Genomic DNA, 15,115 nt, shown 5'->3' with positions numbered 1-15,115 from the left:
GTTTTCGTAGAGACCTCGTGACATACATATTATTGAGAGTACTATTTTTATCCTCCTCATATTAATGAGAATGTTGAGTTCTCATTCTTGAGTTAAGGCACCATCCAGAGGCCACACAGCCAGTAAGAGACACAGCAGGAGGCAAACCCAGTTAGTCAGTGTAATTTTAGAACTTTTGAAGATTTCCCTGTTGGACTAAAAAATGAAGTACCATGAGTAATGTATCTACTAATTCTTGCATGCGTAGTTATAAAGACCCTCACATTGTATACTCTAAGTTGGTAGGAGTCATTTTATCATTTTATTTTTGTCAGAAGTAGTTTGACAGATTGGAGCAGTATTTCTCTACTGGGGGAGAGTCCCCAGTCCCTCTGGCAGGGGTACTTGGCTTGTGCCGAGGCATTTTTGGTTGTCACAACTGAAGGATGGGTGCTGCTGGAATCTGGTGCATAAAGGACAAGAATGCTACTATGATCCTGCAATGAACAACAGAGCATGTACAGTGTAATGAACATGAAGGGCCCCACAATAAAGAATTATCCCCTCCAAGTTGGCAGTGCTACCTAGATTGAGACCATACTGTAAAGGGAATCTGGACTGTAGTGAGATATTGGTGGCTCAGTATTACAAACAAAGGGCTTTCACCTTGAAGAAGCAGGTTTGGGAGTGGGAGAAAGAGGTGAGATAGATTCATCCTTCCATCTGTTCATTTGTTCATAGATTCGCTATTTATGGAGTATTTCCTGTGTATCAGGAATCATGTTGGAGAGCGATGGAGAGCACAGCAATAGGAGGGAGTGTCTCTTGTGTGTGTGTGTGTGTGTGTGTGTGTGTGTGTGTGTGTGTGTGTTTGGAGAGAAGAAAGGAACAAGATGTAGAGACAAAGCAAAGATGTGTGGCAGCTAGAGCAAGCTAGGAGCGGGACTTTGTTTCCAAGAGCGAATGAACTATGTTCTTCTAACAGGGAGGGAAGTAACATGCTACTTTATAGGTCTAAGGAATATCACAGCAGACTAGCTCAGAAACCATATGGCACTGTCAGAAGAACCTGGGAATTTCTTTTTGTCCCATTTAGAGCTAACTCAGACTGACCCAAGTGCAGGTCCGGGGTGGGGGGCAGCAGGGGATGTTCTCAGAAGTGCACTGGGTGGTGATAGAAATATGTATGTGCATGTGTGGATCAGAAAGGCCGAGAGGCTTGCATTGCTTTCAAGTTGTGCTGCTGGCCTGTGAATAGGTGCTGGCTTTGTTTTTTCAGTAACAGCCTTTTCTGTTTCCAGCAGTCCTATGCACCAGCTCCCCACCCCATGGCTCCTCCCAGCCCCAGCACAAACAGCAGCAGCAACAACAGCAGCAGCAACAGCAGCGGGGAACAGTTGAGTAAAACCAACCTGTACATTCGAGGCCTTCCACCAGGCACCACTGACCAGGACCTAATCAAGCTGTGCCAACCGTAAGTGCCCTCTGCTCCCTGCGCCCGTTTCTCACCCCCACAGTGGCTCCCGTGCATTCAGTCCACACAGGTCTTGGTGTGGACCCCTTTATTGGTGCCTCAGTGAGGAAGAGTCTGCTATCCAAATGGAACTTAAATTGAAGATCTAAGCCCAGCTTATGTTAGTGAATGGAATCTTTTGGTTCGGGGAAGGGAGGTTCCTGAGCAGGCATATATGGGAGCGTGGGCAGAGATGCATGTATTGACCAAAAAGATGATGAGCAAACATTAGTTGGACCTTCATACCTAATGTGGCTGGTGGAATCAGTGACAAATCTCATAAAGACGGCTGCTTTTTTTGGAGAAGTGTTAGCAAAGGAAATCTCAAAAACTTAGAAGTGGTAGATTTCAGGATGGTGACCTCCTGTGTTGCAAAGATTTTCTGGACAGGTTTTGATAAACAGAAGTTCAGCCAGGACCAGGTAATTGGGGAATTATAAAACTAATACTCTGGATTTCCTGGAAAACATCTCCTTCCACATCCAGTGAAGCTATTTCCCACCAAGGCCAAGAACCATACTCAGCAAGTAGTTTTGCATTTGCTAGGAAATGTGGTAGTGATTAAACACCCTTCCCAAATGTTTTTGTTAATCTCTTATCTACCAACACTTAGGTTATTAACTCTCTTATTTCTATGCAAATAAAAATATTTAAGTTTGCCCTCCAACTAAAATTAGTAATGGATAATGAGTTAAGACTCAAGGACCTGTGTTTTTATGTTGTTGTCTGATTATTTTTAAAGCAATATCAGTACCACTATTTGTCATTTGAATATGCCTTAGCTGGGTATTTTTAAATTTGGGGAAACTATTACTCAATTTTTCTTCTTCTCTTTTGCAATGCTTTCACAAGAAGGTTGAGAGGATATTTATTTTGTAAATTTTCCAACCTCTAAAATATTAGAAGAGGATAACAAAGTGGACAGTATTTATTTATCTTTGTTCTGGATTTTAAGATTGGGAACAAATATCAAAACACCAGGAAGTGACTGATTAACCAAAACACAAGTACATAACTATATATTATCAATTGACAAAGCAATATATGCAGATTACAGTGGACAGGGTGGAGGGCGCTGTTGTTATTGATTACCTTGATTTGTAACGGAGGTAGGGCAAAACTTTGAAAAATAAATACTTATTTAAAAGCAGTTGTTTAAGCAAAAAAGAATATGCCAGGGCTAAGACATATAAATACATGTTAGATTTTGGTCTGTAAAAGGTTGGGGTTGAGAATGGAAAGGTAAATAACTTTTTCTTGTTGTCATTAGAAAAACCTAAACTATTTTGAAAAGTAGGGACTTCTGAAAATGGAAAAGATTGTGGAATTTGTTGAAAGACAAGTAACAACTTGTCTTAACAGATGCTGATAGGAAAAAGGGTAGCTATCATCTTTGACTCATGTTGGAATCTCATTTATAAAACTAAATATTGATGGGCTTAAGGAAGATTTTTTCTCTTTGCTCTATATCACTCAGTGTCTGAGAGTTTGTTGAAGCATAGATTTCTAGGCCCTAAAGATAATGGTTCACTAGGGCCCTGGGTGGAGACCAAGGATATCCCTTTCTAACAGACTCTCTGGTGTTGATGCTGCTGGTTTTTGAGAAGGAGCACTTCTCTCCTCAGTAATATGGAGACCACTGACTATTTCTAATACATAAAATTTCACTTAGTTTATGAAAGTAGTTGAGGTGGAATCCTGTGCATTAGAACCCACTGAGCCACTGTATGATTTTGCGGCAAATCAATAACTTTCCTTGAGTCAATTACCTCTTATAAAAGTGTGGGTAGCCTCGGATTATTTCTAGGTGTCCCTGTATTACCAGCAGGGTGCTGGAGCTGCCTCTGACTGGTGCGTTAGAATCAGTCGTTGAATATTCAGGAATTCCACGTGTGATGTGTTATAGACTCTCGCTTAAAATCAGCCATGATGAGGTATTTATATCACAGGAGCCAGCAAGCCCGACAAGTAAGGGCATTTTAAATTTTATCTTATGTTTTTGGAGAGCTGGTTTCTGGACACACCACTGTATGTCTGTGTCCACTTTTTGATAGAATGTTGCCAGAAATGCGTAAATGGAAAATGTCACCGAAAAGCCTGTACTGGTATTTTTAACTCAGGAAAGAGATTTAGTGACACAGAGACATTATTTTTGATGAAAGAAGTTCTGTTAATGTTCTTTATGGGCATCTGAGAAATCTAGAGAATGCTACAGAGGGTACTGGTTACTTGTTCATATTAGTTTTTTCTGGGTAATAAGTTTGGGCCCATGCTATTGTTATTATGAAAATGTTTGTGGGTTCTCCAGTTACTGAAGTGGTCTGGAGCTGGGGTTTATTGCTTAGACTATTTTTCCTAGAGACTTTTGGAAAACTGATGTGATCAAGCCACATAATGCAGTGGGAATAGCTGTGCACTAAGAGATCTGATTTTGGGTCCTGGCTCTGCCATCAACTGGGTGGGTGGCCTTCGACCAATGACTTGTTTTCACGCTAACTTTGGTTTCCCCCGCGTAAAAAAAAACAATGGGTTTAAACTTGATAATCCTTTAAGCTTCTTTTACTCTAAAATTCTAATATTTCATTGAGGCTCTCATTATTATTTAGTGGTAAAGCCTACTCTTGAATACTTTTTTATCTTCCCCCAATCCCCTTTTGCAGTATTGGTAGGGCCACAGCCTGAGTTGGTTCAGCTGTGTTGGTAAGACCTGATGTATGGGGATGCTTGTGGTAAGGGACTGATGCAGGTCACTTGTAAAATCATGTTTCCTCTCTGTGGAGTTGGTCTTTTGCATTGGTCATTAGTATTTTACATTAGTAATCTTCTAAAGATTCAAGTTATTTTATATTCCAATTATTTATCCAATACCTTAAAATACCTTTACCTATAAACAGAGAGTATTTGTAAGTTTAAATGAACTTGCCATCAAGATTGATTTTTCTTGTTTATTTCTATGAGATTGTAAGTATTTTAGAACTAGTATTTCCTTAAATTATAGGAAATACAGTATTTGCTAATATCCATAGTAATAAAATAGAGCAGAGTTATACCAAAAATAAGCATAGATATATCAAATTATCTGGTATTAGAGTACAGTAATCCACATTAACACTAATGAACAGCAAGACAATGATATTAAAGGAAAAAAATTGCATTACTTCTCAATGTATAATCTGAGAGCAAATTCTTATTAAGGGATTCCATTCACATTCATTATCAAAGCTTCTATGTTAAGATCACAAGTAAAATAAAAAAAAAAGAAGACAAAATTGAAAAAAATGATTTCACTCTATGGGAAACTTCTCTAGTTATGTTTCAATGAGTACATCGTATTGTGTGTCTTATAGGAGATGCTATAGTTAAAGACTTTGTAATATCTATCTTAAGAAATCTCAAGGACCTTTATTGTCTTCTCAATCAAGAAATATTTACAGAGCACCTATGCTGCATGCCAGATACTGTGCTGAAGATTCAGTGATGAGTAAATTTAGACAAAGGCCTTGCTTTAGCAGAGTTTATATTTTACTAGGGAAAATAGACATCACTGAAGTAATCATATAATTTGATCTAAAATTGCAACTAGGAGTGCCTGGGTGGCTTAGTGGGTTAAGTATCTGACTCCTGATTTCAGCTCAGGTCATGATCTCAGGGTTGTGAGATAGAGCCCAGCATTGGCCTCCACGATCACCAGAGCGTCTGCTTCGCTCCCTCTCCCTTGGCCCTCCCACTCTAAAAAAACAAAACAAAACAAAAGCAAAGACAAAGACAATACAACTGTAAATTAAAAAAAAAAAAAAAAAAAAAAGAGGAACATGGAACCAAAGGTGTTTTTCACATGGGATCTGTCCTAGTTAGGGCAATGAGCAAAGGAATCTCTGAGAAAGCGACAATTAAGGTAAGCATCAGAAGGAAGAATAGGTTTTATAAATGAGGAAGGAAGATAAGAGCATTCCAGAGAGAAAGAGCCTCATGTGTGTAGAACCAATGGCTGGATGGAATGTGGCAAGAACAAAGGGCTGAAAGAAAGCCAGTGTGGTTATAGCAGAGAGGGGGAGAGAGATAGAGTGTGGGACAAAATGAACTGGAAATATGGGATAAGGCGATTTCTTTGTGGATCATGTTAGGAAATGTGTTTTATATTAAGACATTATATAATATAATGTAATTATATAATTAATTATAGAATTATATTCATGGGATGGGTTATTTGTTGGAAATCATAGGTGGAATAGTTGGATTATATACCCTTTATGCTTATCTCAAGAAGGGGAGATGGAACTGAGGAGAGATAGACTTAGCTTGAGGAGACAGAGAGAGAGAGAGAGAGAGAGAGAGTATTGCAACATTTCAACCAAATAAAATTTTGGTAGTGTAATCATTTTTTACATATTAAGCTATATTTCCTCTCTCAAAAAAATTGGTAACTTCTATGATACAATTGTAAACATGCCCTTGAAACACATTGAAATTGCTCTTTAAAAAATAAAACCACATATTTAACATAATATAATTTTAAATTGAAAAAATCATAATGTATTTATATTTTCCACATCTACAATATATTTTATCTAACCAACCTCAAGACTTTTAACTAATTTTAACTAACATGTTGCTCTGAGAAAGCTCTGGCCTCTACTTCCACATGGTTATCTAATCTGGTCTTAATGACCACATGATGCATGTATAGAGTGAATTGTTCTTCTGTTTCAAAGTGAGCACGCTACTGCTAAGGCCACTTCTTGAAACAGAATGAAGGGAAAGGAGAGAAACTCTTGGGTAGGTGCACACACATTTCTAATCATCACCAGAAGACCAGAAAGTCTGCTGTCCTGCCCTTCATTCTTCTCTGTACATTTTCTGTTCTCTTTGCTAAACTCTGACACCCTAGCATTGCTCCCTTTAAAATGAAGCTGTAAATGTCACTTTAGCATTTAACAAGGGAGGAGAAATGCCCCAAATGAAAAGCCAGCAGAACAAAGTAGGAGTGTTTGAGCTCAAGAGCTGAGTGTCCGCCCAAGCTAATCTCCCCGACTTTTACCCAACCCTCTTGGATGTCTTGTTACAGTGTGTGCAGAACACTGAATAGTTAGAGCAGACTCAAGTGTCATCCAGGCTCTGAGTGCAGAGTCCATTATACATGGTGTCAGACAGTTTTGACAAATGCACCGACACAATCAAACCTTTTATCAATTTAAAAGTAACCTTGTCACAGTAATCTGTCAAACTGTTCAGATACAACTAAAGGAAAACAAGTCATCATGCACTCCAGAGTAACGGAGTAAATAAGAAAAATGTGACTGGAATTTTTTTTTTTTTTTTTTTTTTTTTTTTTTTTTTTAGTTATTTCCTACTATGTCAATGAAGATTTAAAAGTTCACTCTAATAAGACTGAAGGAAATTTATTAGTAGCTTTCTCCTGAAAGTCAGACTCAAATTACATGGCTGCTTTTGATGTATCATAAATCTGTATGGTGACAGGTGTGAGAAGGAAGTGAATTTGAGGATCTTTGAACCCTCCTTTGTGTAATTTAAATGAGAGAGTGCCTTTATGACCCAAACTAGATGTCTGAATTCATTGGATCAGCATAGATCTGACACTCGGTTATATACATTAATTCATATATATGTTCAGTTGTATTTGCCAACTATGTATTATAAACCAGACATAGTATTTGGTTTGTAATTAGTTGATAATTATCCTTAATAATGAATTGTTATATTTGTATATATTAGCAACACTTATTGTGTATTACATACCACATATTCTAAATTTTTATATTTTACCTCCTTTAATATTCAAACTAGCCTTATGGGGGCACCTGGATAGCTCAGTTGGTTAAATGTATGACTCTTGGTTTTGGCTCAGGTCACGATCTCATGGGCTGTGAGATCAAGCCCTGAGCTGGGCTCTGCACTCAGTGTAGAGTCAGTTTGAGATTCTCGCCTTCTCCTGCCCCTCTCTGTGCTTGTGCTCACACACGCATGCTCTCTCTCTCTCAAATAAATAAATATTTTTAAAAATTAGTCTTATGAAGAAGGAACAATAATTACTGAGTAATAGTTGAGTAAACTGAGGCTCAGAAAGGTTAAGGTCCTCGTTGTCCAAGTTTACACAGCCACCAGAATTCAAACCCAGCTCTGAATGCAAATCTCTTATTCATAACCACAAAAATATTCATTTAATGAAATGAAGGTGGCATAAGTTACATGAGTTCTTACATCCATGGCTGCCCATGAGAATCCCTTGAGGAGATTTAAGAAGTACTAATGCCTGGATCTCACCTCCAGGGATTCTGGTTTAATGCATGTGGAGTCAGCTTAGATACTAAGATTTTTATTTTTTATTTATTTATTTTTTAGAAGATTTTATTTATTCATTCATGAAAGACACAGAGAGAGGCAGAGACACAGCAGAGGGAGAAGCAAGCTCCTTGCAGGGAGCCCAATGTGAGACTAGATGCCAGGACCCGGGGAATCACATCCTGAGCTAAAGGCAGACGCTCAACCACTGAGTCACCCAGGCATCCCGATACTAAGATTTTTAAAAGGTCTGCTCAGGTAATTCTAATATGTAGTGAAGTGTGGAAACCCCTGGAGTAAATCATGCTCATACTAATTTAAAAATATATATTAATCTTCTGTTTTAACTTCCTTACTCTGACTTGCATAGCACTCTAGAAACTTCTTAGAAGCTACCAATTTGTTTTCAATTAATGAGAAGTCTTAAAAATAAATTTTATTAAGTGAATTTTGTGATGAGATGTCTGGTCGGCTCAATGACTTACATGTCTGCCTTTGGCTCAGGTCATGATCCCAGGGTACTGGGATATATCAAGCCCCAAGTCAGGCTCCCTTCTCAGTTGGGATTCTGCTTCTCCCTCTCCTTATGTCCCTTCCCATGGCTTGTGTTCTCTCTCTCTCAAATAAGTAAATAAAATCTTTAGTAAAAAAGATAATTTTGAGGTGAATTAGATTTTCTAATTAAATGGGATTTTTAGATTTATGCATTGAAAATCAAGCCCTAAAATAGGGCTCTAAAAGCACTTTTAAAAAACGTCCTTGGAAAGATCATGCTTTCCTACTTCACACAGTTTTTATCAAGCATTTCTTTAATATTATATTTTTAATAACATTTGCATTTAATTAATGATTGAGCAAGAACTCTTCATATTTTGACTCATGGTATTAAGCATATATATATTTACATTTTTTCTTGCTGACTATAGTCTAGTGAATATATCTAGTGAATCCTAAAAAAATAATCTTCCAGCATTTGGGGGGCATCCTGGAAATTTTTGTTCTACTAATTCATTGGCCATTCTTTTGTTATTATTTTTATTACTTTGGACAAAGAAGATCATGTCCATGATTTTTCCAAAATATATTTATTTAAATTTCTAATATCTAGGATTTTTCCTACTTATCTTAGAAATAGAGAAGAGAAAAATAAAAATTAAACCATTGACAGTACCAGTTAACATAGGTTACTGTGTTGGTGGTCACACAAAAATACTGGGGATGGGAAAGGGTATGATTAACTCTCTGGATATACTACCTTATGGCCTGGAGCTCTGGAGAAGCAGAATTCCAGGCAAATGTCTTGCTGTGTTTGTGAAATTCTGAGGAACTTGAGGTTCAAGGGCAGGACTCTTTGCAAGCTCAGATAGCATCTTGACTTTCAGTTTGCCCAGTGATATTCTAATTGGCAAACATGACTAACTTTTTAGTCCTTATCTTATTTGATCTCTGTGTTACTTAACCCTGTTTACCTCTCTTTTATTCTTGAAATGTTCTTCTTTCTTGGGCTATCATACTCTTCTTCCTTGGGTCTCCCCTGACCTTTTGGAGATTCTTCTTTCCAACTTCTCTTTATCTGTCTTCCTGCTGAATATTGCTGTTTTCCAGAGTTTGTACCTCCTCTCTTCCTGCTTCGCAAAGTCTACTTAAATAACCTCAGCTATTCCGATGATTATTAAATCTACATCTCCAGTCCATGGAGTATTCTCTTAGTCCCCTAGGACTAAGAGAATCCTATCCTATCTCATTATTACTGAAAGATTCCAAATTTGTGTCCCATGAGCTATCAAATTCATTGTCCAGAAAGGATTATTCTTAGATTTTTCCTTCTTCAGTGTTCTTTCTCCATGAAAGGCCCCACCATCCACTCAGCCATCCAGATTAAATAAATAAAAAATAAATTAAATAAAAAACCATCTTGAAGTCACTCCTTTCCCCAACTGAAAAATAGTTGCCAAAGTACATAGATTTCAATTGCTTGGTATTTATGATATCCAACACCTCTTCTGCTTCACTATTGCCGTTGTTTATTTACTCACTTATTCAAAATATTCATTGAATGTCATCTATGTGCCAAACACTAAAGATACCTTAAAGACTAGTTAAGTCTTGGCATAGAGCTTACATTCTAATGGAGAGTGATAATTCAATAAATGAATAATTAAAGAAAACATCAGAATATGCCATGAAAAGAAGGTTGAAATGCCATGAAAAGGGGGTAATAAGTAATGACTAGCAGGTTATTATAGAATGGGTGACCTCTTTTTTTTTAAGATTTTTGTTTATTTATTCATGAGAGACACAGAGAGTGGGGGGACAGAGAGAGAAGCAGGCTCCACGCAGGGAGCCTGCTGGGGGACTCGATCCCAGAACTCCAGGATCACACCCTGAGCTGAAGGCAGACGCTCAACCTCTGAGCCCCTCAGGCATCCCGGGTGACCTCTTTGAGATGAGCTCTCAATTTCAAGAAGGAGCCTGACATAGGATATACAGAAAGAAGGACATTATGGGCAGATGTAAGTTTATACAAAATTCCAAAGGTAGAAATGAACTAGGTGAATTCAAGGAACATAAAAGTCAGAAAGAAAGAGTAAGGGAAGTAGGAGTAGTAAGAGGTGAAGCAAAAACAGTGCACCAGGCCAAGTCAGTTTGTAAGCCAGAGTATGGAGATTGGATTTTATCCTAATTTATTAATTTTATTTAGAAAAGTTATTCTGGCTACTCTATAAAGAATGGGTTTTAGGGACATATGAGGGAAGAGGCAAGCCATTGAGCAAAGAGGTCATTGTGGAAGTCCAAGCAGAAGACAGTGATTGATGGCTTGGCATAGGATCATAGTGGTGGAGGAAGTTAGATGTGATAGATTTGGGATGTATTTTGGAGATGGTTTTGATAGAAGTTACTGATGATAAAAGTTACTGATACAGCAGGATGGTTAGGGAAAGAAAAATTAGGAATGATTTCTAATAATTCCTCAGTTTTTGGCTTTAGCATCTATAAAATGTTAGGGCCGTTTCATAAAATAGGGAGGGTTGTGGAAGGAATGATTTTGGGTGGATAGAATCAAGAGTTCTCCTCAGTATTGTTATTTTTGAGATCCCAGTAGACATCAAAAATGGGATGCAAATTGGCAGTTTGATAAATGACTAACTTCTAAAGCAGAGGTTAGAATAAAAATAGCCTAGGAGTCATTAAGCATTATCAATGGCATTAAAACATATATTGATGTTAATAATATAGTGGCTAATATGTGCTGAATGTTATTCTAAGTAGTTTACATGTAAATACTTCCATATCACATGTATGTATGTAATAGTTCCTCCTCTTAAACATGATTCATACATAGGGTATGTATCAAGGAACAAGCAATGAGATCAAGGAAAACCACAAAAGCAGGATAGTATGATATTATAGAAATTGGGGGAAGAAAGTATCTCAAAACGGTAGAATAATCAAGGATCTTGAATACATGCTATTGAAAAGTTAAAAAAAAATACCAGTAGAGAAGTAACATTTGTGTTGGCAACATTGAGGTCATTGGCAAGCTTGAGCAGGGTGGCCTTTTGTGGGGGAGTAAAAGCTGAAAGTTATTTGCTGGGCCTTTCTTCAGGGTCATTACCTGACAATTCTTCTAAGTGAAAATGCCTGTCTCAAAAAAAAAATAAATAAATAAAAATAAGAATAAAAATAAAAAATAAAATATTTTTTTTATTTTTTTATTTATTTATGATAGTCACAGAGAGAGAGAGAGAGAGAGAGAGAGAAGCAGAGACATAGGCAGAGGGAGAAGCAGGCTCCATGCACCGGGAGCCTGATGTGGGATTCGATCCTGGGTCTCCAGGATCGTGCCCTGGGCCAAAGGCAGGCGCCAAACCGCTGCGCCACCCAGGGATCCCAAAATAAAATAAATAAATAAGAAAATGCCTGTCTCTCCTTTGCACCCAAACTATAACTAAATACTCATCTTTCTTCACATGATTTTTTACTGGTTTATTCTGTCTGACTCTAACTTTCTTTCTCTCTCCTCCCTCCCATTTTTCTTAACTACAAGATTTTGAGGACAGTGTACTTATCTCGTTCATTTTTATACCCTCAGTGCCTACACAGTTCCATGTATGTAAGTGGAAATAGTAAATACTTAATAACAGAAGAAACCCTGAATTCATCAGTCATGGAAAAATTACTATATTGGACTTCTGTCAAGAAATTTGTTCCAGGGAGACTGTAAGTTCATAATAGGAGACGTAGGAAGCAGGGTTTCCCTAAACCTTATATTCCAGATTGTTCCATCAAAATGAAAGAAGGAAAGTTTCAAATTACAAGTTCTTCTCTTGTCTGGATCCCAGGGAGAGTTTTGGAGGGAAGCTTCAGGATAGCTTGAGTCACATGCATTTCAGGAACCAAATTAGGATCAATACTTTGCTTACTCACTCAGTAGTGCTGCTGAGATATGAAGTAACCATTTATTCTTACCTCCACTGTCAGGTTTCAGCTGTCCATGTGTCACTAACTGCTAATTCCATACCTAATGCAAAGTAATCTGGGTTTACTAAATGGTGTTTGCTGATTTTTTTTTTTCCAGATTTCTTTTGTCAACCAATGACTTTTGGGAGCACAACATTTGAGACTCTTGATGAAAAAGATACAAAGCATATCTGTGTATTTGTCACATTTTAAAAATGACAGCTTGTCATCTGAAAATTGGCAAGAGTGGGATCTGTATTTGTAATTTAATCATATGGTTGCAAATAAGTCATCGTTACAATTTATTCTTAGAAAATTTTAAGAAACATTTTTGCTCTCCATTTCTGTTATCATATTCATTATATCTCTAACACTGTGGTGTCTCTTGATGAACGAGTATCTCACACAATAAACATGTCCCTAAAATTTTTCTAAGTAGCTTTGTTAAGTTTTTCAGTCAACAGTTTTGGGAAGTAACACTAAATACATTAATTTTAAGTGTAGGATTTGATGGATTTTGACAAATATATATGCCTATGTAGTAACCATGATGATCAAAATGTAAAATATTTTCATCAACCCAAAAGCTTTTTAAAAATACAATCATATGCTATGAAATTCACAATCTGAAATTACCCTACTTAAGAAGGCTAGGAGACAGCCATCAAACCATGAGAATAACAGAGAATTTTGAGTCAATTGTGGATTCTAGTTTATCTCTTACTGGTTGTGAAATCTTGGTCAAGTCATTTAGCCCATCTGAGCCTATTAGTGACTAATGTATATTGAATCCTTAATAAATACTAGTTATCATTATTCACTTATACAATAGGAAAAAATCCTTATTGCCATTCACATTTACATGTATAAGGACTAAAATTGTATTAGGACTAAATTAAGAGTTCACCTGTAATTTTACAAAATCTGTATTCAAACAAAGCATATACTTTAGTTTTTATATTACTCCTGTCTTATTTATCTCCATGACAGTGAATATTTGGATTATAATACTTTGTATTATTGCTATTCATTGTTTAGCGGTATATTTATCCTATAAAATCAGAGTATCAAGATAAATATGCACCATTTAGGCCCAGTCTAACAGAGGAAAATTAAAATATAGTGCAAAACAAATTTTAAAACACTCATAGTTGTAGTGCATAAATATGGCATAATGATATGCTTTAAAAATAAAATGAAAGTTTGCAAATCAAATTGATGGCAAGCATTTTAGCTCTTGAATATAATAAAGTGGTTTAAAACATATTTGACAGTCTCAATCAATGTGTATATATTAATGGTATTCTGATATCACTTAGAGTTTATTGCTGAATCAACAAGTTGGATTTGATTTAGCTTGAATCTGTTCTTATCAACTAAATTTTCTTACAAAGTATATATTTAAAAAGTATTTCCTCAGTGCTTCTTTCTTTTATAAATTTATTTTTTATTGGTGTTCAATTTGCCAACATATAGAATAACACCCAGTGCTCATCCCATCAAGTGCCCCACTCAGTGCCCGTCACAGTCACCCCCCTCCCACCTCCCCTTCCACCACCCCCAGTTCGTTTCCCAGAGTTAGAAGTCTCTCATGTTCTGTCTCCCGCTCTGACATTTCCCACTCATTTTTTCTCCTTTCCCCTTTATTCCCTTTCACTATTTTTTATATTCCCCAAATGAATGAGACCATATAATGTTTGTCCTGGGAATAAACCTAACCGAAGAGGTAAAGGATCTATACCCTAAAAACTCAGTGTTTCTATTAAACAATTTTTAGGTATGCTTTTTTGTTTACTAGCTACCTCTATTTATTTAAATAACTACATTAGATTTTGAATCAGGAGACAGATTCTTAAATAATATCAATTACTGAAACAGTCTTTCATAAATATCCTTTCATGTCAAACTTGATGTAGGTTGACTTCTTTCTCAGAAAATACAGAAAGCCTGTTACTCTGGTTCTCTGTATAAGTAGCCTTGTTCTTCTTACATCATTATGAAGACCACTCAGGGTTTAACTCTCAAGTCTGTCGTTTATTAGATATGTGTCTTTGAACAAGTTACACTGCTCCTCTGTTCCTCAGTTTGTCTTTCTATAAAATGGATATAATGGTACCTCCCTTTTAGGGTTGCTAAGAAAATTGAGTGAGCTAATACACAAAGCATTAAAATAAAGCTTAGTATGGAATAAGCATTCAGTGAGTACTATCCCCAACATAAAATGGAATTAATTTGCTCCCATTGTGGACATTCTGGGTGAAGCTGGTGGTCATTTTGTTCAAATGATTTCCAGCTCTGTACTAAAATTTTGTATATCAAACATATCCCAAGGTTTTTTGTTTTTGTTTTTGTTTTTTTGTTTTGATTTTTTGGATTTTTGTTGCTGTTGTTTGTTTTTATTTTTATTTTTTTTTCCAGTTCTGGTGTTCTTGTGATCTCTTACTTTTAGACTTTATCTTTGTAAACACAATTGTCTTCATTATCCAGGACCCAGATCTTGGCTATTGGCAATTGCTGCCCTCTACACAAGTTTTCAAAGGCATTGAACCTGACAAAGATTCGTTACCTGCAAAATTGAGCCTTGCTGATTCTTGTACAGGAATCTTGGGAAAGCAACCAAGTTTAAGATAAAGAGCTGACCTGTTTCATTGATTCATGCTTAGCATTACAGGGCAAGCCAGAGGTGTAATTTATAGATGATCTGCATGTCTCAACATAGAACCACGCCATAGTCACACAGTGGACTCTGTGATCGCTACAATTACCTGCATGCTTTATTGGATAAAGTGTCCTTATGATACTTTCATGACCACAGACCAGGCAAAGGCCATAAGCAGTTCAAGTAAGAACTAGAAATGAGGT

At 36.7% G+C, this 15,115-nt stretch overlaps 1 protein-coding gene across 19 annotated transcripts in view; it reads left to right on the top strand.

Annotated features, from left to right (window-relative positions):
• Positions 1 to 15,115, top strand: part of RBMS3 (RNA binding motif single stranded interacting protein 3) — a 1,328,331-nt gene that overhangs the window by 783,224 nt on the left and 529,992 nt on the right. For 15 of the 19 annotated variants that reach the window (XM_038570636.1, XM_038570628.1, XM_038570633.1 and 12 more), the window contains one exon: positions 1,281 to 1,453. In XM_038570636.1, the coding sequence (XP_038426564.1) occupies positions 1,281 to 1,453 (173 nt within the window). The remainder of the gene's footprint in view (positions 1 to 1,280; positions 1,454 to 15,115) is intronic. The other 4 variants (XM_038570630.1, XM_038570634.1, XM_038570648.1 and 1 more) reach the window with 1 other exon arrangement.

This window comes from Canis lupus, chromosome 23 (genome assembly GCF_011100685.1).
Source record: "Canis lupus familiaris isolate Mischka breed German Shepherd chromosome 23, alternate assembly UU_Cfam_GSD_1.0, whole genome shotgun sequence".
Lineage (NCBI taxonomy): Eukaryota > Metazoa > Chordata > Mammalia > Carnivora > Canidae > Canis > Canis lupus.
The sequence above is the reverse complement of the archived record's forward strand: the minus strand, read 5'-3'. Positions and strand labels throughout refer to the sequence as shown.